The sequence below is a fragment of the Cornus florida genome, unplaced genomic scaffold, assembly GCF_030987335.1.
Source record: "Cornus florida cultivar Cherokee Brave unplaced genomic scaffold, ASM3098733v1 CherokeeBrave_3.0.0_Hap2_Chr11, whole genome shotgun sequence".
NCBI classification, from domain to species: domain Eukaryota; kingdom Viridiplantae; phylum Streptophyta; class Magnoliopsida; order Cornales; family Cornaceae; genus Cornus; species Cornus florida.
Window position 1 is genome coordinate 30,777,842 of NW_026775581.1, and position 26,553 is coordinate 30,804,394.

The 26,553-nt window shown below is 34.6% G+C and overlaps 1 protein-coding gene across 1 annotated transcript; it reads right to left on the reverse strand.

Moving 5' to 3' along the window:
* Nucleotides 1–15,887: 15,887 nt before the first annotated feature.
* On the reverse strand, nucleotides 15,888–25,332 carry LOC132283947 (T-complex protein 1 subunit gamma). The gene is made up of 14 exons (XM_059785994.1): nucleotides 25,171–25,332; nucleotides 24,694–24,735; nucleotides 23,206–23,267; nucleotides 21,952–22,024; nucleotides 20,191–20,258; nucleotides 19,629–19,698; nucleotides 19,021–19,089; nucleotides 18,832–18,903; nucleotides 18,384–18,457; nucleotides 17,243–17,905; nucleotides 17,037–17,162; nucleotides 16,771–16,875; nucleotides 16,492–16,566; nucleotides 15,888–16,356 (listed from the first exon to the last, which is right to left on the reverse strand). The coding sequence occupies exons 2-14, from the start codon at nucleotides 24,716–24,718 to the stop codon at nucleotides 16,165–16,167; spliced, it is 1,674 nt and encodes a 557-aa protein (XP_059641977.1). The 5' UTR covers nucleotides 24,719–24,735; nucleotides 25,171–25,332; the 3' UTR covers nucleotides 15,888–16,164.
* Nucleotides 25,333–26,553: the final 1,221 nt, after the last annotated feature.

The window sequence follows — 26,553 nt, forward strand, 5'->3', positions numbered from 1 at the left end:
ATCATTTATGGTATAATTTCATCTATCGATTAATTCCTCCGTCTATATATATGAAGTAGAGCTGCTGCTCCAAAATCTTCATAAAGCTCCTTCGAAATAGCACTTTGCATCCACTAATATGGACATCCACATGCTATAACACCACTATCACTGAACTATATAACTACTATGAAGTTCTAAAATAAGCATCACTCAAATTTATGTCCTCAAGCGATCTTTCTCAATCCACCACTCGGATTCCATATGGAAAATTGAAATTCCAAATCAATGTCGATCCTTCCCACCAACTATCACTCCTGTTTAGTTCAACTTCCATATTTGTTATAGGAAGTGGCTAAAGATTCCTATGATATCTAATGATCAACTTTTCACCTTTGTAGTAGGTTTTACACTTAGGGCAATTATATACACGTCCCTATCCGTACTTGTTCACCAAAACTGACATTTGATATCGTGATGTACCTTCTAACCGTCTGGGTGTACCAAGAAAAATTATAAATTTCCATCTCAGTCGCCCGACAGTCATATCACTATTTATAGAAACTACTAACTCCTCATCCTGTACCTTAAACTCCATCTGAGTAAGGTAACACCTTCTCTAGGGTCAGCTCCGATATTCAAAATTGACCTCCTGAACTACCTTGGTAATAACAAGTGTTATTATTCACACTTTGCATCCATCTATGCCGTCTCGTGATCCGTTATATTTGTATGAACTGATATCTTATCAGCTCGATATTTATGGAAATGAAGAGACTTAGTTTCCTCCTCCATGTGCAACACCAGCAAATTCCTCCCAATGACACACCCTCTTGAATAAATTCTTGATTAAGAATTTACTGATGAATATTTATTCAGTCTCCTATCCTCACTCGGTGTCATTCCAATAAGTACTTAATCCAGTACTAAATCCTCCTTCTGACTTGGTAACAACTTCTGAAATTTTCAAGAAGATCTTCAGCAAATCCAGCACCTCTGATATATCATCATGGCGTTTTAGTGATCTTTATTTACCACTACCTCACGCATACCGAAACATTAACAATCACCAATATCATGGCGTTGTAATATGATACGAATCCATACCTAACGTAAAGTATATCAAATTAATCGTTCTAGATTGTTTGACTCGTAGTGATGGTTTAATTATCCCATCCCAAAACACACCATAATGACACATGTCCAAGTCCAATAGATTGGTTAGATTTATGTGTATCTACCAAATCCTATGACCGTATGCTCACAAATTTAGCGTAAATAGCGCTATGACTCCATGCTATTAAAACAATAATTGGTTGATCACACACTTATGTCCCCAACTAAATCACATACCAAATCCCGAGTAATTAACAAAAAAATAAAATAAAACGTGTATGATAAACACAATAGAACAAAATATACTCCTACTTAGGACATCGTTCTTTCTAGAAAAGAAAGTCTCCTTTGAAATCAACCTTATTAGATTGTTTCAAAATTTCCTTTTATAGTTTCGTAAATAATCATTCAACCTCGAAACATATCCTTTAAAACATCGCTTAAAAGCACAAATATTTTCCTAAGCAAATACCAAGAGCTTAACCCTCATCCTCCTTATATGCGGAATGTAAAATGTCTTACTTGACTTTATAAATCGAATTAGAACGTCACAACATAATACCAATGCATTTTTGTATGTGATTTAAAAATTATGTATTTCGTTCTGATAAGAACACATCCGATCCCCAAACTCCTGAACAATACTTCTTATATACCTCTTTTAGAGATGATAAGAAAGATTTAATTATTTGTAGATTGATCAACCACAATTCTACTAATAACATTTGCTATACTACTAGCAATTCAGATCACCTCGCGCAATCATCCCTCTTCAAGATTTAGTACCCTCTCTATTGGATACACATAAATCTCCTCCATTAGGATCCTCTTCGGCTCCTACTCCTTGCTTGTCTCCTTTTTTAGATCAACTGAAGTCGTGTTGGTCCCGATATGCGGTGACCTATCACGTACACCTAAATCCTTCCTTCGCTTATACTTTTAAAGTAACGCCAAACGAACCTAAACCGTCAATCCTTAACTCTGCCTTCTGGCAACGAAATCGATAACATACTCCTCTACTCCTTTGGGTCTTTATTGCTTTCGCCTTGAACCCATCATTTTTCTAGTGCCAACCATTCTATGACTATAGAATATAATTGACATCAGCTCCTCCTAACAAACCGTAAATAAAGTACAACGAATCCTAATATGGGCTCTAAGTTTTAAGAGACGCAACGCGGAAGTCACATAACGAAAGACACTCCTTAGGACACTTGAACCTGGAGTGCTCTGATACCAACTGTGATACACCCGAATTTCCGAATGCGGGTTGGCCAAGCCCACGCCCGAATACCCGAGGATATCAAAACAAATTGATAATAAACGAACACAGAGTACAAAAGAATAAAAAAGAATAAATAAAATGCATACAAGAAACTAAAATAATAATCTAATAATAAACCTCATAATATATTTCCATTAATTAATAAACTCTTCTGATACAACTGATCCTCCAAAATACAACTCGGGAATCCATACTGTGTGGACCCCTAGAAAATCCAAACTAAACAAATGACAGTAATCTAAAACAGGAAACTGAATCATAAAGGAACTCCTATGTAGCATCGGAAGAATGAAGTAGACTGATCCCCGCTCAGCACGAACAACTCCTACTCGTGACGAACACCTGAAAAATAATGGTGGGTCAGGCCCACAAACAAGTTCTACTCTACTACAGTCCAAGCAGAGATCCGATACACGTATACATCCTAGTCAATCCAACAGTAACTAGTAGTCCGTATATATATATATACACACTAAAGGAACCTCACTAGAGTATAGGGTTGTCTCAACCTAAATAGTAGGCAACATGCAAAACGCACATATAGTGGGCATGAGTACCTAGACCTACCAGGGTACATAACTACACTATATCTAGCTACACATCCCTGGCGATATACGCGCCCTAACCATTGATCCTGAGACTCAAGCTCATATCATGTGTGATACCCCAGGATTTCTGAATGCGGGTTGGCCAGGCCCACGCCCGAACACCCGAGGATATCAAAAACGAATCGGCAATAAACGAACACAGAGTGCAAAAGAATAAAGAAGAATAAATAAAATGCTGACAAGAAACTAAAATGATAATCTAATAATAAACCTCAGAATATATTTCCATTAATTAATAAACTCTTCTGATACAACTGATCCTCCAAAATACAACTCGGGAATCCATACTGTGTGGACCCCTAGAAAATCTAAACTAAACAAATGACAGCAATAACTGTTTAAATCAGGAAACTGAATCATAAAGGAACTCCTATGTAACATCGGAAGAATGAAGTAGACTGATACCCGCTCAGCACGAACAACCTTTACTCCTGACGAACACCTGAAAAATAATGGTGGGTCAGGCCCACAAACAAGTTCTACTCTACTACAGTCCAAGCAGAGATCCGATACACGTATACATCCTAGTCAATCCAACAGTAACTAGTAGTCCGTATATATATATATATACACACTAAATGAACCTCACTAGACTATAGGGTTGTCTCAACCTGAATAGTAAGTAACATGCAAAATGCACATATAGTGGGCATGAGTACCTAGACCTACTAGGGTACACAACTACACTATATCTAGCTACACATCCTTGGCGATATACGCACCCTAACCACTGATCCTGAGACTTAAGCTCATATCATGGCACCATACTTATATATATATATAATCTAGTAACCATCCTATTCAGTATAAATTAATCCTCCATAAGTCATTCAACTTGTTCAGCTGACCTGACTTGAATATAAATAGGACTTAACATTTTAGTTAATCAATTCCCTTATATAATAAATTAATCCTCCATAAGTCATTCAACTTGTTCAGCTGACCTGACTTGAATATAAAAAGGACTTAACATTTTAGTTAATCCATTCCCTTATATAAAATAGGTAGGACTTAACTGATAAGTTAATCCGTTCCGAGAATGCCACCGTCCCATACCGGTGCATTAAATCACACAATTCAACAATTGATGTAACGATTAAGGAAATACATCAAACAATCCAGAAATAACTATGATAATATGATATCAAGTTATCACAAAATAGGAATGACTTATTATTTATTTAAGTTTCCTATATCATATGTCCTATATAAAATGAATCTTATACATATGATGATATTTTATTATACCGTCAAATAAGTATTCTCCATATCCAATTCATCCTACACATTTAATCTCAATTGTTAAAACATATTAAAAGATTAAATTCATTCGTTTGTTTAAAACATTCAAATAGCAAGCATCATTATGATTGAGTCTATTTAAATTTATTTAAACCCAAACCTAGTTCATATTTAATGTTCAGGAATCCTAGGTATGTTTCTACGTTCCATTATTCCACTGATATGAAATATACATAATTTAAACATGTAAAAATTCACATAAGAAATCAAATCAAAATCATGCATTTTATCAATTCATAACACAAGAACATATATGAACCAATTTCATAAAACCTATGTTCTAACCCAATTAAACATGCATAATTATTTAATTTTATGTGTTTAATAAATCCTGGAATTTCCTAGGCATGTATAGAAACACGAATCAAAGGGAAAGAGATAGAAGAAGAACTTGCCTTAAACTTTCGGATTGAAAGTTAAATTTCTTCTTCCTTAATCTTCTCTTTACAGAGTTTTTCTCCTTATTCCTTCCTTTTCCTCCTTCCCTCTCTAACACTATCTCTCTAGTATATATCGTGTGAATATTTCTAACCCCCTTTTACAACCTATAGTTATATATTTATAGGCTAAATAAAATAACCCTAACCCTTTTCCCAATCCAAGTCAACTAAAAAATAAAATGAAAATAAAAATATTAAAAAGGTAAGCAAAATATGTTACGTATATAATTTATGTATATGTTTATTAAATAAATAAATTATACACATTCCATTATTTATTAATGGATTATCCAATAATATTTAAGTTACCATAATATTATAAAGTAATTTAAAACATAACAGGTATCCAATCTATGTATATTTTTATTATTTAAATAAACATATACATCAGATTAAATATTACTACCCAAATTACCATAAAAGTAATTAATAAATTACTTTATCTTTTATATATATATTAAAAAGGTAAGTAAAATATGTTACGTATATAATTCATGTATATGTTTATTAAATAAATAAATTATACACATTCCATTATTTATTAATGGATTATCCAATAATACTGAAGTTATCATAATATTATAAAGTAACTTAAAACATAACACGTATCAAATCTTTGTATATTTTTATTATTTAAATATAAAACATATACATCAGATTAAATATTACTACCCAAGTTACCATTAAAATAATTAATAAATTACTTTCCTTTTTATATATGTATATAATATATATCTATATATATACATACATTATCCATGTGTAATAATCCATACACATCCAACCTCCTATCCAAGTAGTCCATGGGACTCAATTGGTTGGCCCATTACTACTAACCATAACCATAAAAGAAAAATAAAATAAAATAATAAAAGAAAAGAAAACATTTAATTTACAATTAATCAAAATACCATTTAAGCACATAATCTAATTAAACAATTAACACATAGACAAATACAAATAATACATAGACACATAATCAAATAATCAAGTAATACCTAATTCAATTAAACACATAAGCAATTAGTTAAATAATTAATTAAATAATGAAAAAATACAATTAAAACAAATAAATAAATACCGAGACTATCCTTTTAAAATTAGGAGTATTACAGTCGGCTACATAAAAGGTGGAGCTGGCTCCACCCCAAAAGAGTCGCCTCATTTAAACGTGGAGTCGGCTCCCTTCCAATGGAGCCGCCTCCATTGAAAGTGGAGCCGCCTCCACTCCTCCCAATCTCCATTTTTTCTGTCTCTGGCGACCTTCGGTTGCTCCGATCACCTCCGTGAAGGTTCCTAATGGTCTATTCTAGGTCCCAGATGATCCCAACAATTTATATGAATCAAATATGCATCCTTAACATAAATAAACAAAGTTTTCATGCAATACAATTCAAGATCAAGACCAACATAGTTCATACACATACTCTCTGTTTTCAACTGTTTAAGCATAATTTATGATCAGTTTTATATCCAATTAATCCTGGAATTGTCTTAGGCATGTAAAGAACACAAGTCTAAGGGAAAGAGTTAGAATATAACTTGCCTTTGAGATTTCGGATTAAAATCTTAACGCTATCTTCCTAAATTTTTTAGCCACTTCTAATTACCGTCAAGCCTCCTATTGCTCTAGTTCTAACCCACAAGCAGACCCCATTCATTTTTCGCTTGGTTCTCCCTTCTCTCCTCACAGTTCTGTTTCTCAATTCTCTGCTACCACTTTCTTCTATAAGGTGGCGTGAATAGGGTTTTATGAATCCTAAAGCAGACAACACTATGTATATATATAAGCATTTACAAAACTAACCCTAATCCTAATTGCACCCTAAGTTTTCTAACTTAAGGAAATGGTAATAAAAGAAAAAAAACGTATAAGTCTGTACGTGATGAAAAAAAATACATATATATATATATATACACACAATTAACTTATAACTATATATATATATATATATATATATATATATATACACTAACTATAATTATTAATATTAATCATTTAAAATATTAACAAATATAATATTCATAAATATACATATATACCCATATATATATGTACTACACCCCATGGGTAATTATCCATACCCAATAACAATCCTATCCAAGTAGTCCATGCGACTCATTAGGTGGTCCATTACTACTAACCATAGCCCAACACCTTTTATATGAAAATATAAAATAAAACATTTAAATCATACCCATTAAACTACACATAATACATATCATCAAATAACAAATAATTCAATTAAAACATTTAACTTCAAATAAAACAACAAATTACATTTAACCACTTAATTAAATTAAACATATAATCAAATTATCAATTAAACAAATACCAAATAATCAAATAATGAATTTAAAACTGCAATTAAACAATTAATTAAATACCGAGACTATCCTTTTAAAATTAGGGGTATTACAATTGTTGGAGGTTTTGAAGAATCAAAACAAACTTGTCCAAGAACAAGTGTTGAAACGCACTCCAAATGTTCGACAAAATTACCAAGTGAAGTTCGGGGCCTCAAACCAAAAAATTTCGGACACAAGATGCCTCCAAAATTGTCTCGGAAGGCCAAAGGAAAGGGACTTGCTACTCCTCCACCTCTAAAGAAAGCCCGAACAACGATTTCCATCCAGAAACCACAAAAGGGTTCACATGCTTCTAAGGATGAACCAAGTTCGCCTATGCGTTCTTCTTCACCTTCTACTGAGATACCACCTGGGTATCATTCAGTTTCTGATATCGGGAAGGTTGAGTTTGCTCAAGAACACTTCTACAATGAGCATGCATGGAAGGTATACACTAAGGTGTATAAAGATGGTCTGATTAAGTCGGAACGGAATGTGAATCTAAAGAAGCTCAAAGAAAGTCCAGGGAAAAAACTTGTTAACTACATTGAGAAACATAATTGGCTTTTCTTCACAAAGATGGAGAGTACCTACAATCTAGATATGGTTCACTATTTTTACTCCAATATCCAAAAAGTTCATGATTTTGGATATTTTGTAGTATCATTATTTGGCAAGGACTATGTGGTTGATAAAGAGGTGATCCAAAAAATTCTTGGTATACCCTAGAGTTTTATAAGCATGGACTATCGTCTTCTATTTGACAAGTCAGGACTGAAGTGAGAAGATGTTTACAATGTTTTGTGTGTTCTAGATTTGCCGAGATATCCTAATTATATACCATCTCGTTATCTCACGGATAAAGCGGTGTTTCTGAATCTGTTTGTCATTCTAATCTTGGTTATCTCGGGAAGAAGGATGTTATCTCTTCAGATCGTGCAGAGGTATTATATCTACTATCTGTTGATGCACTGATACATCTTGATTCTTCTATCTATGGATTGGTGGTAGCAAACTACAAAAACAATACCAAGAAGAATTCATCTCCATTCCCTATGATCATTATTGGTTTGTATCGGCAGTTTGAGATTCCACTTACACCCCGTGCTCATCATATTGAAATTATGTCAGAGTTAGATGTTAGGGTTTTTAATAAGTCTAAATCCGTAAGGGCTTCATCTAGGAAAGCTAGCAGGGGTTCAGCTGCTTCGTCATCACTTCCTGAGATTATTCAGCTTTTTCCGTCTAAACGGAATTTTACCATACTAGATGCTAATCTGCTGTACTCTCTGCTGCTTCAGAATCAGAAGACCATGATGGATGTTGTTTTTTATCTCAAGGCTGAGGTTAAATTTCTTAGAGAGCAGAGGACTGGTAGTACTTTTGAAGACGTCTACAGACCAGCCCCTCTAGATCTATCACTTGTTCCTGAGGATGACAGAGATGAGGAGGATGAGACAGATGAGGATGCAGAGGATGATGAGGATGGTAGTGGCAGTGACACCGATGATGATGATGAAGAGATTCTAACTTCTACTGTTTCGTTCACTGAAGATGATATTGATGCTTGATTCTATGTTCATATCATACATGCATCATGTTTTTGTTCAGTTTTTGCATTGTCATGACTTGATATTTTTGGATATTATCTTTTGACTGCTGACATGTAATAAACTGCTTACTGTTTTCTCTGTTTAGTATTGTTTCTACTTTAAATGACCTGTTTCAATTGCTTTGTCAATTTTTGTTCCAAAAAGGGGGAGAACAAGGTTATATTAAGGGGGAGAATTCTAAAAAAAAAATTTAGATAATTTATTCAGGAGGAGTTTTAAACTAGTTTTATTAAACTTTCACTGGTAGTTTTGTTTGATCCATGCGCAGGAATTTAGGTGAAAGTTTGTCCAAGAGAACAGAGATTACCAAATTCCGTGTTTCCTTAAATAGTTGTAATTTACTTTTCTGCTTTGGGTAGATTATTACATTGTTTTTAAGGTTTTGTCATGAAATTGCCAAAAGGGGAGATTGTGAGATATATTTTTGCAATTGGCATATTTGGGTAACAAAACAAGTCCTAGTCGAGTTGTAATTTTACTTACCATATTAGAATCAATATCGACTGCGGAATTCGAAGGTTGTTCAAAAGAGGAAAGTACTGTTGATCATCAAAAAGGAAAGAACAACATGTTAGGACATCGTTTCCCACTTAGGACGCAAATACCTACATGGTATATCTTCTAGAGTTCCAAAAATAGAAAATCCAAGTTCAAATTGGATTCTGTCAAGTGAGAACCGGTACCAGAATTTGGGAACCGGTTCCAGAAGCTAAGATTCGAAGAACTCTATTCTGTCCTTTAAGAACCGGTACTAAGATTGGAAACCGGTTCCAGGAGTCCTAATTGCAAAAGGTTTTCAGTTTCCTTGTTTTGTTTGATTCCTTTTTTATCCAACTTTCCTTCCAAGTCCTATGCACGAAATTTTCTTTATTTTCAGAAGAAATAGGACTTTACAAACCTCTATATAAACCATGTCATACACATAGGTTTATTTATGGCTTTTGATCTACAAATTCATTAATCTTAAAAGCCTTAGGAAGATTATTTTTACAAAAAATCAGAGTTAATTTTTCTGTTATCTTTCTAGAACACATACACATAAACCCATAGTGAGTTTAGAGTTGTGGTGTTCAAATCTTGATCATGAGCATACAGTTGCATCTGCATCGATCAGACGAAAGCAGATCTTCTTCTACATCGAATTCGAGGAGTGTTGTCTAATCTACTTACTATTCTTCTACAAATATCAAACATAAGCCTGAGGTCAAGTTATTGTTGGACGGGGAGTCGCAAAACTAGAGGATTGTTAGCAGTTGGTGTTTGGTAGAACGATAGGGTGTGAGCCAGAGTCAAAGTTTAGTGTACTTTGTTTCAAGCATAGTGGATCGGTTTACTTTGGACTGCACAGTCTACGAGGTTTTCTTATATAAACAGTTGACATAATTTATCAACTGGGGTTTCCTCACTAAAATCTTGGTGTCATCTCTAACTTTACTTTGCTTTATTTTATATTGTATGATATTGATTTATAAATTGCTAAAATAAAGAAAGTTGGTAAAAACATATATCTGTTTTTAAAATAATCAAAACTTTCTAAGTATTTTCCACTGCATACGACTCACACAAATAAGAAAAAGCATAAATATTAGGAATTCAAGATTATCTCAGAAAAGAATTGTAAAAATTACTTAAGTGTCTTAATCCCCCCAACAATTCTCAAATACTTGAATTAAAATCAATATGCCAAAGAAAAAGAATTGAGTAATTTAAAAAAAAAAAAAATTAAAACAACTAGAGTAGACTCTATGTTCCCAAACTTGAATTGAACAGTGTCCTCACTGGGAAAAAATCAAAAGCAAGAAAAATAACAGCTAAAAAGAAAATAAAAATAAAGAACAAATCACCTGGCAGGATATCTAGAATGGAGGCGGTAGAGCATTGGGATTAAGCCCATTGTGGATCATAAGAGCTCGCATCATGTCCATCATTGACCGTTGATCCTGATGAATTTCTTGAATTTCAGCTCGGAGTTGGGTCACTTCACCCACCAAATAGTCATATGGATGCTCTGCACAAAAGATTAGCAACAAACTAGTAGCAAGGAAAGTGAGTTTATGTGGAGGGTGGTGTAATGGGTTTAGGAAGAGGTAAATTGGTGAATGGGAAGTATACGGGTTGGGAAGTGGGTTAGGAGAGTGGAGAAGAATCTTTAAAGTGTAGAAAAGTTCTGCCCAAAAGAGCTTAAAATAGAAATTGCCCAAAAAAAAAAAAAAAAAAAAAAAATTTTACATAAATAACCTATCTTAAATAAAACCTAATCGACACTACAAAAAGGAAAATAAAATTAAAATTAAACTACAATAGAGACGATGCCCCAATCATATGCTAAGTTTAATGTCTCTAGCTAGACGTAATGCCACTTTTTAGCCACTATCTAACAACTCGAGTACCTCCTTCATGTTCGGATTTAACCACCTTTGTGCTACTCGTGAAGGTTTAGAGTCTTCTTCCAAGAAAATCCAATGCATACACACCGAGGGATCAATCCCTTTGAGATCAGCCACGCTCCAGCCAATAGCTTCTCAATGAGTGGCCAGTACCACCAATAATTTCTCCTCTTATATGTGTGATAACTCTGCTGAAATAATTATTGGAAGAGTATTTTCTGGCCTAAGAAATGCATATTTCATATGAGAGGGCAATGGCTTCAACTCTAGCTCTGGGGGTGTGATACCCCTCGGATCCGAGACACGGGTTAATCAGGCCCAGGCCCAAACCCGAGGGAATACCAAACAATTAATATTTAACAAACACATAATACAAATTAAAATTATAATAAAACTAAATAATAAATGGCGGAAATGAATTTTAATTGAAAATCCTCAAAATATAATTATTAAAACCCAAGCTCCAAAATAACTTCATTAAGTTAACAACTCTGGAATCCCTCAAATGGACCCCTAAAACAAAACTTAAACTGGAAAGGAAATAACTGTAATCCAAATCCAGAGCTAAATAAGATAGTAGTCCTACGTAGTCGGAGGAATAGAAGTCCGTATCTACTCTGCACGATTAAGCTCTAACCCTGGAACTAACGAGCACCTGAAAAATAGGAGAGTGGGTCAGGCCCACATGCAAGTCCTATTCTACTACGATCCAAATAGGAATCTGATACGCAGATACATCCTAGATAGACTTAACAATATCTAGAGTAGTTCATATATGTATAAGTACATATTATAAGACGCTCACTAGTCCAATAGGTCTGTCTCAGCTTGAGTAGAGATACCATACAAATCGCACATAATGTGGTCATGTGTACCTAGACCTACCAGGGAACAGCAACTACTGTCCACCTATCCATCCTAGGCAATATACGCAACCTAACCATGGTCCTGAGACTCAAGCTCATACCATGGCACCATAACATAAATATATAAAGTCCGTGTCCTCCTAATACAAGATATCATCCAACTGGTATATGGCTTGATATATGTATAACAATCCATCCTAGAAAACCAAGTTATGTCATTTGGTGATTTATTGACCTGACACCAATAGAAGTCGGACTTAACTTTTATTGTTAATCCGAACCTCAATCCATATTAGGTAGGCTTAGTGTCTGAGCTAAACCTTACCTAGTATGCCACCGTCCCATACCGATGCATACAATCCTCCAGTTAACATAGTTGACTAAACAATATAAACATTCATCAACCATATCCCAAAATAAGCATAAATTTAGTTTAACATGTGTATAACCAAATTATGCATCCAATATAAGATTTAGAAACCATATACTGGTCCTTGAAACTGATAAAGTTAAATTACGAAAACAACTCCTCCAAACAGTACCATAACTGATGTAATGTATAACAGGCTTCAACATTAGTTAATTCCATCCAAGCAGACATATATTTAAACAATTATATGCACATATCATAACTAAAACATGATTCATAATTTAAGATCGTGCTGAGAAATAAAAATTGCTAAAACAGTAGGCAATTTAAGTTATTTATCCAATCTTCCATATACGGGTTCATTGGTTAACCATAAGTTAATTCCATCCTCCATATTTAAATGTAAACATGCTTCCCAACATTTTTATAAGTCTTTAGCAATGAATTACACCATCCAGTAGCCTTTAAACAGTTTTAGAAAAACCCAGTTCAGCCAAACAGACCTTAAAAAAATAGTTTTTACGCTTTTTAAAGGAGAGAGCAGGCTCTTAAACTTAAGAGGCTGCTCTGTTACAAGGAGGGCCGGCTTCCCACCCTTGGGAGCCAGCTCTAGGCTGTTGAGAGCCGGCTCTCAACCTTAGAGAGCCGGCTCTAGCTTGGTGGGAGCAGGCTCCCTCCCTTTTTGGAGCCTAGTCTCACCTCTAAGAGCCGTAGTCCATTCTCAGTCTTCTTCCTCGCCTCCGGTAGTACTTGCAGTCTCTGTAGTAATTTTTATTACATGTTTTAATGTCCATCCTAGTTCCAGTTTGATCATTAGACCATAATATACAACCAAAACTTAAATTGAAATATAAGTTTGCAAGCAACGGCAGCAAGATTTTAGACTGAACTTTTAAAACAACTCAGAACAGATTATTTCAATGGAATTACATAATGATTAAAGATGCATCAAAGATGTATTTTAGCTTTATTTTAATCCCTAGAGTCTACCTAGGCATGCACAGAACATAGATTAAAGGGAAAGAGTAGAACAGAGACTTGCCTTGAGTTTCAGTCTTAAAACTCTAATCCACAGTCTCTGAATTTTCTGACGAAATCCCCGACTGATGTTCCACCTCTATTGCTCTTGGTTTCACCTACGAACAACTCCTCCTTCCTCCTCCGTGGTCCAACCTTAGTCTAGACCAAAACCTAGCCTTCCTCTCCTATATTTCTCTGTGTTGCTCTGTATCTCACCGTCTCTCTGTTTTTCAGAATTATGCTTACGTTTCTAAAACCCTAACCACTGTAATAACAATATTTATAGGCTTAAAACACTAAACCCTAATCCTTGTTTAATTAGAGCCAGAGCCCTAATGTAAAATCCTAGTCGGCCCATAGATATAACACCCTAAGTTAATCCATGTCGGCTACACTTACTGACTTCTTAGAGAATCATAAGTAACTAACGTATTGTTTTAAAAAACTCATTCAACTTATTTTACATTATTAAATAATTACATCAAATAATTTAAGTCAATTAAATCAAAGAATGCAATTAAATCAAATAAGCTAATTAATTCAAATAATTAATTAAATCCAATAATTCAATTAATTCAAGTAATTAACTAAATCAAATAAATCAATTAATTCAAGTAATCAATTAAATCAAATAAAACAATTAACTCAAATAACCAAGCAACAAAACAATTAAATAATTAAAAAAATGCAACAAAATACTAAATTAAAATACCAATACTATCCTTTTAAAATTAGGGGTATTACAGGGGGAGACTCCAAAGATGGTATAGGTGGTTCACTTGACAATGGTGGAAGTGGCTCAATAGAAATCTTCCATGGTGGAATGTTGTGCATATTGGCTATATCAAGCATGGAATTCACCTCTTTAATGTTTTTCTCAACATCAAATGACTCGGCATCAAAGTAAGATAGGCATGCTTCCAGTGGATGTTTTGTTAAGGTAAATGGAGTCATCTCTTCAACACATTCATTGATGTCATCGACAAGAAAACAATTACTATTGTTTGAAGGGCATTGATTGTCATTGAAAATATTTAAACGAACCTTCATATTGCCAAAAGATAAGTCCATGACGTTAATCCTATAATTTATGCATGCATTTGCTATCGCAAGGAAAGGACAACCAATGATCATTGGAATGTGCCTCCTTGGCTCTGGAACTGGCTCGATATCTAGCACAATAAAATCCACCAGGAAGTAGAATTTATCTACTTTGATGATCACATCTTCGATGATCCCACAAGACTGCTTGGTTGACCTATCTACTAATTGGAGAATAATTGAGGTAGACTTCAATTCTCCTAATCCAAGTTGCAAGTAAACCGAATAAGGAAGAAGGTTTACACTTGCACCCAAATTTAGAAGGGCTCGCTCCCTTTAGACTTGTATGCTTTCTTAGGATACTCATAGTTAGCTCTCTTAGGAGGAACTTGGGGTAGAAAAATGCAAGCGCAACAGAGTTAATGAGAAAAATAATATAAATTTTAAGAAAACAAAAATAACAAAAAAAATTCTCTAAGCTCCAATTTAATTATTTCATTCATGTTGATATGAATAAAATGAAGAAATTTTATTATCTATATATATATAATAATATATTATTTTATTATTTTTTGACTTATTTATACTGTATTCATGTCCTATTTTTTTTTTAAAAAATGGTTTTATCTGTATCCATACTTTCGAAGTCAAGAGTTTGGATCCCCTGAGGCCTAGCAATGGATTATGAGGCATTCTAAGATACCCGACACAACCACCGTCCAAAAAAAAAAAAAAAATTGACATCGCAAAACCAACAACATACTTATTTCTACAATGTCGTCGTCCGAAGAGGTACCTAAAAGAATTGGATTGGCTTGGTTTAGGGTGTATTACCTCAAAGCAATGGCAATGAATGCAATATGACAACATCTACCTATATGTTTATCTTTTGTTTTTTTATATTCAATTGAACAAACTAGGAAGGAAAAGAACAACCAGAACTAGTTTGTTAAGTGCCCAAAAAGAATGCAGCTTTCTTATTTGTGGTTGATAATCCACACCATGTCTGAATCTCTCCGGCACCACCTAACACACCAAGATCTTCCCATCTGAATTCAGAATAGCTGGAGGATAATAATATGGCAAGAAACCAAACCTAATTTCCACACCACCTTAACCCTAATCTCGTTTCCGAGAGAGAAAATCGCAATCCGCGTCCTCCCCCTCAGCCTGAGCACCGTCCCTTCCAGCTATAAGCAACCCTCATCAGAAGAATTCCCTTTGACACTTCAGTTCAAGTGACATCTCACTTCTTCTTCAAAAAAGGTTCGTAGATAAATAATAATACATTACGTACCAAAACAGTAAATTATAATAAAAACTCTATATTGGTGCTTTTGACTCAACATTTCCCTTCAAACTAAAGTTGAAGTTCAGAATGAAACATATCAGCATAGGTATATATCATTTAGATAACCGAACTAGGGGCTGTCTTCCTAAAGGAAGTGGACAACTAAATCAGTGAGCATAACAATCCAGTACAAACATAACAACATTATGACAGCATCATATTTCCAAACCAAAAAAAAATCGAGGAAATTACATTATACTAAACGCGATAATTCAGCACAAATATTACACCTTATAGAAGATTTGTACCAATCACATCACAGTTTTTTTCAAAAAGGAACCAACACAAAAGAGGTGGCAAAGACTGGGCATGAAAAGATGACAAAAACCTCAAAGAAACTGCACCGAAACTTACAAGGGACAAGTTCTATCGAATACTTTGGTCATCTCTTTGAATACACAACTTAATATGCCTCAAGCTTAATGGTCGTGATATATTCAGTCAGGGAGTATTTGCTCATTGTCTGCATCTCCTTCTTGCTCAATTGTAGGCTTGGATGGACCTTGGCCAGCTCCCGGAGCTTGCTTCTTCTTGATTCCACTTACAATATCATCAATCCTAAGAAGCATGCAAGCAGCCTCAATGGCTGTCTTAAAGGTTTGTGCCTTCACATTATAAGCATCCCAGATCTAATAAGATGAGAAAACATCCACACACTTAGTAACATGCACCATACAGCATTCATATATATATAAATAAGATGTCAAGGCCCAAGTACCAACCAGCAAGTGAATAAGAAAAAATAAAAAAAGGAAACGTAATACCTTTCGCTCTTGCATGTCCGTAATTGCACCAGTATTCCCATCTATTCCAATCCATGCATTTTCTCCATTTGCATGCTGCAGAAGAATAACAATATATATATCTAACATAAATAAATAAGCTCATTGAACATCCAATTTCGAGATGGAAGGCTAGGATGTCATTAGTTTTTAATCACTATTTTAAAATAAAACTAATGGCATTCAAGAGCATACTTATATCACCATGTTAAAGTAAAACATGCAGAAATATATAAGAAAATAAATGGATGGGAATCTTGCCTTCCCCTGCAGGGCAGTCATAGTCCTAATTACATTGACCCCACAATTCTGTGCCAAAGTTCGCGGTATAGCCTCAAAAGCTACTGCAGCAGCTTCATAAGGCCACTGTTTCACAGCCAAATAAAAACTTGGACATAAAATAAATAAATAAATACAAACGAATGGTAAATAAACCACACTCCGGTTACTAAATATCTACATAAAAAATTTTGATCAATGAATTTATTAACCTCAATCAGAAGAGAAGCACATGAAATAATATCTACCTTTTCAATGCCTTCAATAGATGAACTCTTCTGTTTCAGCGTAGCGGACACAGTTAACTCTGTAGCACCACCACCAGGAACAAGTTTTGGATTCTTAATGATGTTTCTCGCCACAGACATAGCATCCTATGAAAAACAGAGAAGCTTCAGCAACCCATTAATCCAAATTCATGAGAAACTTTTGAGTATCATTTAAAAAATCATACCTGCAAGTTTCTTTCCACTTCATTCAGAAGATCCTTACTAGCACCTCGTAAAAGAACGGTGCATGCTTTTGGGTCTCTGCATTCAACGATGAATGTAAAGAATTCGTCTCCAATTTTTTTAACCTCAAAAAGTCCAGCCCCAGTTCCTATGTCTGATTCTTGAAGTTCATCTGGTCTATTTACAATGACAGCCCCACATGCTTTGGCAATTCTGTTGTTGTCTGTCTTCCTCAATCTCCTGATCGCGCTGACTCCAGCTTTACTAAAGTAATGGCATGCCAGATCACTAAGCCCTTTTTCTGTTATGACCAAGCCAGGTTTAAACTTCAGTATTTGTGTGCAAAGATTCTCAATGTATTCTTCCTCCATTTTTAGAAGGACTCCCCAGTCTTCTTCTCTGATCAGCTCTGCATTTGTTTGATTCTCCCCTTTTTTATACTCAAGAGGGCAATCAAGTAAAATGATACGAGGATTGACAATTTTTCTTCTCATTTTTCCAGGTGCAACAACATCTTTGTTAAACATAACACCTTTAAGAACCTTAGAATCTTCCAACTGGCCGCCAGGAACTTTCTCAACTTTTATGTACTTCTTAATGTCCACTTCTCGCAGTCCTTGACCAAGGTCCACACCAACAGTTGTTGTAGCATCAAGTGCTAACTCCTGAGTTGACCATAGAGAACCAATAAGAGATCAAATGCACCTTATGATTAGAGACCAATTTGATATATGCATACAAACATACATATATATATATATAGGGGCCACTGCTTCATGCACTGCCAGAATACCAAGGTTATGGCAGTATCTGGTCTTTCAATCCCCAGCACCCCGCAAGGCAGTACCAGCACTGTAATGGCCTCTTATAATAACATAATGTAAGGTCAGAGAACAAGAAAGCATATCACAAAATCAAACAATCTATGGACAAATTCGAAAAGATTTCAGCCACTTGGACACATTAACCAACACCACAAAGCGTCAATAAAAATGGGCTTTTTTTAAGATACTTCTTGTTAAAAACAGAGGCGTCAATAGAAATGGGCTTTCTCTTTAAATATTGTAGTAAAAAATGAATGTTTAACCTTCATGAGAATAACATATAAGGACCTCGGAATCAAAATTGATAGAGAATACTTACAGCAATTAGATCCCCAAATTGACTAGTAAATTTTGTGCCGATACAACTCTTCACTAACCCCATCATTGTTACCCCTGTCAAAGGAAGCAGGAAATTATTTCCACAACAGTTCGCAAAATGAGGAGAAAAAATACAAGAAAAATTAAACTTTCATTTGATTACAGTAAGAGTTCAACATTTGTAGAATAGATTGATATCACCTTTCAATTTTCAGTATTTCAGATATTTCCATTAATCAGAAGATATCAACATACCTTCCCATTATTATGCTTTACTATCCAATGACTTACAAGCTCAATCATTAAGTGAAAAATAGAACCACATTTTAGCATCAAAATTGATATACAAGGAACAATTCCTAAGAAAACAGTCCATGGAGGAATATAATCATGTCAGATGTATTAAAGAATCAAATATCAAACAAGTACTTAGTACTGTCATAACTTACGGTCATTCACATCAATAGGCATAGCAATCTTGTCAAGAGCAGCAATAGCATCCTCAAGAGCTTTATTGTAAGCTGAAAAAAAACAAATTAATATTAAAGACTTAAAGTCAATGGAAATAAAATAAAAAAGAGTAAAAATAAAAAATAAAAATTCACCAAGAAGCACCTTCCAGAGAACTGAAATATTACCTCGGCAAATGACTGTAGGATGATATTTCTTGTCAATGAAAGCTTCAGCAACGTGAAGCATCTCACCAGCTAGAACAAATGTTCGCGTTAACAATCAGTAGTGAATAGAATGATACATCTTTGAAACTTAACAACATTTCAAACTTATGGTTCATGCCATCCCCTTGTTAAAAAATGGATTTGGTTAACAGAGACCATTTTAATTTTAATTATTTATTTTTTAATGCAATGGTAAAAGCTTGGGCAGACAACAATGAGAAATGCTAGTTCGAGTCCCATATCAGGCACCCTTTAAAACTACTGTGATACAGGATAAATCAGAATTCAACCAACACCACACAAAGCCAGGACCAATATCAGGTCAAATACAGTAAAGCATATGCAAAAAGGAGCTTATAGAGTAGGCAGCAACAAGTATGTTGCCTGCCATGAGCCAGACAATATCATTTTACAGACAGAATCAAGAACCCATACCCATGAGACATTCAACCATCAAATACATCTTAACAGTAAAACAATAAATCTGTCTCAAGGTACCCCAATGATCTTAAAATATAAAGCAAGGTTTAATCTGTTGCCACATCAAAAGATAGTAGACAAGGGCATACCAAGAATAATGACTGAAGTCGTCCCATCACCTACTTCTTCGTCCTGTGTGCGACTTAATTCAATCATAGACTGCATCTCATATAGAAAGGCAACAGTTAGAAACAATGAAGTTTTATAAATAAATAAATAAATAATGAAACCACCAACAGGTCAAATACAATATATATATATATATATATATTAAATAAAGGGAAGACGAGAATTTTTTTTTTTTTAATTTTGGTTTAGATAAATACTCATACACACAACCCAAAATTGCCCATCATGGGGCTCGAACCCCTCACCACCCTCTTTGAGGGAGGAGAGGTTATACCAGCTGGGCTATGGCCCTTTGGTGGGAAGACAAGAATGTTGAGCTCAATAACATGTACCAAAACCCTAATGACAGGTATAGAATTTCAAAAGGCATTTTTAAAAATAAATAAAAAATAAAAAATAAAAAATAAAAAAAATAAAAAAAGGTAAAAGGTGAAAGGCAATCGAGAGAGAACAAAATGAGAATGAACCGTTGACATGCAAACCATAGTGAAGTCATATCTTCATTAAAAATGTGTTGCTTACCTTAGCAGCTGGGTGAGCAATATCTAACTCCCGCAGAATGGCGTTCCCATCATTAGTGACAACAATTCCTGTCAACAACCCGATAAATATCGATCACGATAACATAAAAGCGAAATAAGAGTAAAGAAACAAAGCAAGATCATGTATCAATAGCTAGAGGAAAGATTCATCTTTACAGGAAATTATTCATTTTTATTGCTGAAGATGTCTGGTGTCTCATCTCTGCAGCCAATATTTCTAATGATGAAGATGCTATAGTGTGGAAGAAAAGGAAGTGTTCTTTGTATTCTGTTTGGGATCATATTAGAATAAAGCAGCCTATAGTCCCATGGCATAAGCTTTGTACGGAACAGGGGAGACCAAGGGCCGCAGCTACAACCACTTTGATGATTTTGGACAAAGTTCCTACTCTTGTTAATTTGCAGAAAAGGGGGGATCCAAGTAGCACCAATCTGCCATAAGTGCATGGCAAATCATGACTCGGTCATATGTTTTGGGGCTGTTCATTTGCCCAGGAAGTGTGGAAGTAGATCTTTGTTTTTGCAGGGAGGATTGTCTTCTGTTTCTTCCTTTGATCAGTTGTTGCATTGGTGTGCTACTTCTTTCAGCTAGGCTTCAACCAGAAATTCTATAAACAGAATGTTCTTCACTGCAGTTGTTTGGGGGATTTGGAGAGCTAGAAATCAGAGATTGCATCAAGGAATTCTTCTTTTTTCTTCAGTTGCTAAGGAATCAAGAATTGTATTTGGAATGTTTTCTGCTTCTTCTGGCTTTATATTAGAGGAATGGCTTGAGTTGTAACATGGTTCTGGCTTAGCCCTGCTAGGGGGCCTTATCAGTGGCACCCTCTACCTCAAGATCTGCCTTTGTCCTTGGTTTTTAACTTTCATTTTTTGCTCTTATTGGAAATGGTTTTACTCAATTCCAAAGTTGTACGGTGAGGTAATGCCCTCACTTTAGCTTTTGTAGTTTAGTACTTTTCTTTTTGTTAACAACTAGATATCTACTCTAAAAGCTTAAGCTGTTAGAGAGGGTGTCACATTAATATTTATATCCTTTAACACGCCCCCTCACGTGTGGCCTCCCTTTTTGGTCCAGCAAATTTTTATTTTTATTTTTTCCAATTTTAATTACAGTGACAGTGAGGTTTGAAACTGAGACCTTTGGCTCTAATACCATGTTAACAACCATCTACTCCAAAAGCTTAAGCCGGTACAGAGGGTGTCACATTAGTATTTATATCCTCTAACACTTGTAATACAAATTTCAATTAGGGGAAAAAATTTTGATTTCCTTATTGTGAAATGAACACATACTTCCTTTACTCTGTCCTTAATGGAATTACTTCTGAAACAAGATTTTTAACGATTGTTGTGCAGGAAAAAATCTAAACAGGCCAATCATCTTTAGATCTATTGCTCATTCAACTTGGATATGTATGTTTTCTTAATCTAGACAGTGTTTGAATGCTTCTAGCCTTAATAAGGAAGTCCTTCCAGGTGGTAATTAAGGACATTGGAGTGTGCGGTGGGCACAGTAGTCTGTGCTTTATGAACGAGATAGAATTAGATGGCATAGTAGGATTAATAGTGTCGTTCTCAAATAGATCTGACAAGGATTTGTGGAGTTCGGTCAAGTTGATCTGAGTTCTTATTTTGATAACAATCAAGCATTTGTCCTCTAACGTATGCAACGAAAGAAGTTTAGTTTCAAGGGTATTGTAACATTTAATTATGTCATATAAACAAAAAATTAAAATACCTCCCGAAGCATCAAGTAACATCTTTAACATGGATCGTGGACCCAAGGTAGTGCGAATTATGTCAGCTACAGCCTGCAAAGAAATTAAAAGAAAATGTCAATTGATTGTGCAGTGCAGTGCAGTTCAGCAAGTATACCCAGACATGACAATTGCACAACTAATCAATATAATATTTGAACAAATATCCACAAAATGGAGTGAATGCAATGTTCTCATCATAATAGAGTTAGTTACCAGAATATATTATCGAGTACCATTATGAGAGCTGAAGACATTTGATTAAACGAAGTAATCCAATGTGTTACATATCAAAATTATTAACCATAACGTCTATACTGATTATTGCACATAATATTAAAGTCACATACAGCAAAATGAGAAAAATCACAAAAGAACATGAACAGAAATCATGAAAATAGATCCAAGTCATAGGCTTTACTTTTTCTTCCTTCTCTCTACCAGTCTTGAGATCTTGACTTATGCTTTGGAAATCAAGACCCAAAGCCACCAAGACAAAGGTAGACTGGAAAATCACATGCTTTTAACTAAAGGTATGCACTTCGACGGACCTGAAAAAGTTCAACAGAACCCAAGAGCTGGCTAGGAACAAACTCACTGAAATTACACTTTAGCTAGCATGTAAATAGACCTCGGGCACTAATGGACATTTGCCCAGATGGTACGATCTTTCTTCCTCTCCTAAAGGAAAGGTACGTACTCAAACCCTGCTAGGAAATATTATGTGCGGGTCTGTGCGTGTGGGGTGGGGGGGGGGGGGGGTTCGCGCGGGGAGGACCTCTGGTAACACATGACGTTTTCTGGGCTGGTCCGTTTCTTTTGGATTTTGAGGGGTTCAGTCTGCGTTCAGTGTGGGGCGCCACTCTCAACACATGGCGTGCTGTGATTGGTGACGCATTTTGCCTAGGTGTCGTGTTCTTACCGGTGGGGATTTTCCAGATCCACACCTTGCCCCCCCAATTCCATCTTATTTAAATGAGATGGAATTTTTAAAGTGGGGAGGTGAAAGGTTTGTCTACTTTTTGGATACAGTCGTAATCACGGATTTTTGGGGACACGTGAAATGCATACTTCATGGTGTTATGTCAAGGACATTATATATATGCTTTTCCTATCTAAATTTCCATCAGACAAAGACTACAGTATGATATATCAAGAAACAACATGATACTTCAAAATGAACATAATTTAACACATAACAAATAAATGAGCACCTCAGTGAAGCTAAACCTCACCTTTGAAGCTTGTATATTGGCATGGTGCACCTTGCTTCCAGATTCACGAGTCAAAGAATTTTCTATAAGAATTTCAATTAATATATGCCAATCAGCAAAATCAACATCTAATGTGCAAATAAATTAGAAACCAAAAATAACAGCGTGAAAGCTCGAGTGCATAAAAAAAAGAAAAAAGAAGATGGTATGTGAATTTTCATGAAAGGTTTTTATAGGATCAAAATCATAAAACTCTATACTCCCAACATGTGTGTGTGCGCGCGCAAACTATGTAGTCCCAACAAGTGTGTGCGCGCGCGCAAACTATGTAGTCCCAATGTGTGTGTGTGTGTCTCTGTGTGTGTATTTGTGTATTCTATGAACAGGAGGGAGATAAGAATAAAAAATAAAAAAATAAATAAAAATAAATAAAACACACACACACAACCAACTAGACATGGAACTTGAGATCTGAAATCACATTGACCATCTTTCAAGACTGAACAAGGAACATTGATGGTATCCACATGCCATTAAAAACCATTTTTAAATCCCATTGGCATAGGGCCTGAGCTATGAGATTTGACTTTGATGGAAGCATGACACACCAGCTAGGATGGAACCCCAAAAAGTTTCAAAGATCATCAACTAAAGAAAAGATATCCCAGCACAGAAGCTGGTGTTTTCCTATGAACGAACATATAACCACCTAAGAATCTTCTTTGCATATAGACATATAACCACCTAAGATTTGACTCTTCTTCTCATATAGTTTAATCAAACTTTTTTAAAAAAAATATTGTTTACCATCAAATGAAAAAAAAAAAAAATATTCAGCAATGCAATAGTAGAGTTTATGGCACCGCCCTCATTTAGTAACAAAAATCTCAATCTATCGTGACAAACCTTAACCAAATCAAGAATCTTTTCTTTTTCTTTTTTTCTCTTTTTTTAATTATTATTATTTTCTTTTTGGACATTTTGTGGATGCTCAAGACTACATAGGTTTTCTAATTCATAAAAATTAAGAGTAACATTCAACAATGGCAACACAGATTAGTAATTTAGCACAATTTGCAAGGTATTATTAACATAGTAGAAGGCTTTGAATTGAATATTGTAGATTTTATAGCGAAAACTTTGTATTGGACCTGTATCAATTATCACACCACATGTAAAACGAACTCTTTTGTTTCTGTTCATATACATAACCAAAATATTCATTTATTAGTTGCATAGGAATCTGGTTTTCTTATAAATGTATATTTTGGTAACACCCACCAAATTATGTCCCTTTGGGAATTGGGACCCAATCATGTGTTTTTCCTAGGTCTATAAAAATCAAATGTAGAACTTTTTTCTTTTTATTTTTTATTTGACTTAACAAGGAAAAAGAGAATTAAAAAACAAAAATAAAAACCAGATAGAAAATAAACACTTTTGATCAGAGATAAATTACAACAAATACTCCCAGTAGAAAAGAAATAGAAAGACATGGCAAAAACTTACCATTATTATTCCCGACTGTGAACATGATGGCAAAAATGTATGCTGCAACGAGGAAATAAGCTCATTAACATGTACAATTATTGAAAGTTTGCAGTAACTAAATATATGCATCTTTTAAGTGTTTCACAAACTCATGAAACGAGTCATATCAATTGTCATCGACTCAGAGACGAACTTTCCTCCATGGCACATTTATGCAAATGCAGCTCAAAATATACACTACATACACAGGCATATATATATATACACACACACATCTCGGCATATTAACTACAATATATATATATATATATATATATATATATATATATATATATATATATATACACTAGTTCCGATTTTAAGCCTCAACAAAAACTTTGTATTGAGATTCAAAATCCAAAAAAATATATCAAAACAAAAATCGACCACGCTAAAATTAGTACTTAGGGCACCCAAGTTTATACAAGAGAATTCCGTAAAGCTAAGGTTAACTACCTCTAAGTATTCAGCGGCGGTGACTGTGCGGTGGCGGTGGTAGTGCAACGGTGGCGATTACGACTATTAGCGGTGGCAATGGCGGCGGCGTCGGCAAACCTTGGCTCCTCTATGAAGTTTCGAGATTATATATAAACTTCTGGCCCATTTTAGGGTCCACTATCAACGTATTCTTTTATGTATACAAATCAAAAAGTTTAATAGCCTACTACTACTAAGCCTAAAAGTCCAAAACTAATTTGGACAGGTCCACGTTACGCTAAAAGTAAACCGTTAATGGATTGGACCGGATTACCGGATTCGATATGAATCTGATTTCTAAAAAGAGTAGTGATAGGTAAGGCGAAAGAGAAAATGCAAAACTTCCGAATCTGATTCGGCTAAAACACGTCATAATTAAAAAAGAATAGTAATAATAGGCAACGCAAAAGAGAAAACGCGAATACTCCTCGAATCTGATTTGGCTAAGCCAGGAAACTAAATACTCTGAGTACTCTCCAATTTAAATTAGATGGAGAGAGGAAAAGAAAATAATCACACCGGAAATTACTTATTCCCATATTCCGTAAATTTAAATTTACAAAGTAAAAATTGATAGAATTATACAAATACAGTATTATCAATACTTTGTATAAACCAAATATTTATTGTTTTAAAATTTATATTAATGAATTTTTAATCTATAATTTATTCATTCCATTAAAGTTTTAGATATTGTATTTGTCTTTTAGAGAAAAAGTAGGGGTCGAGAGTAATTTTACAAAAAAGTGACGTTTTAGGAGCCTCACAAACAAGAAACTAAAAACTCTCCAAAATTGAATGTAGAGAACAAAAGAAAATAATCACAAACCAGAAATTACTTGTTTCCGTGTTCCATAAATTTAAATTTACAAAGTAAAAATTCATAAAATTATACAAATACAGTATTATCAATACTCAGTATAAACCAAATATTTATTGTTTTAAATTTTATATTAAGGAATTTTTAATCTATAATTTATCCATCCTATTAAAGTTCTACATAATATATTTGTCTTTTAGAGAAAAGTAGGGGTCGAGAGTAATTTTACAAAAGGTGGCGCTTGAAGAGAAGTATTGTATATATTCAATTCTGAAGAGTTTTTAGTTTCGTGTTTGTGAGGGCTTTTTCTTCTTTTTTTCTTTCCTTTTTCTATCTTTTCATTTATACCATGTAAGAGGGGGTTCTTTCTTTTTTAATTCTGACGTGGCTTAACCAAATCAGATTCGGAGAGTTTTCTCGTTTGTCTCTTTAGCGTTACCTATCATTACTCGTGTGTATATTGGTCTATAGAAGGGTTTCATACGTGAGAATATTAGAGAGAGGCATTGGGTTACAGAGAGAGGGAACCGTGAGGAATTTTG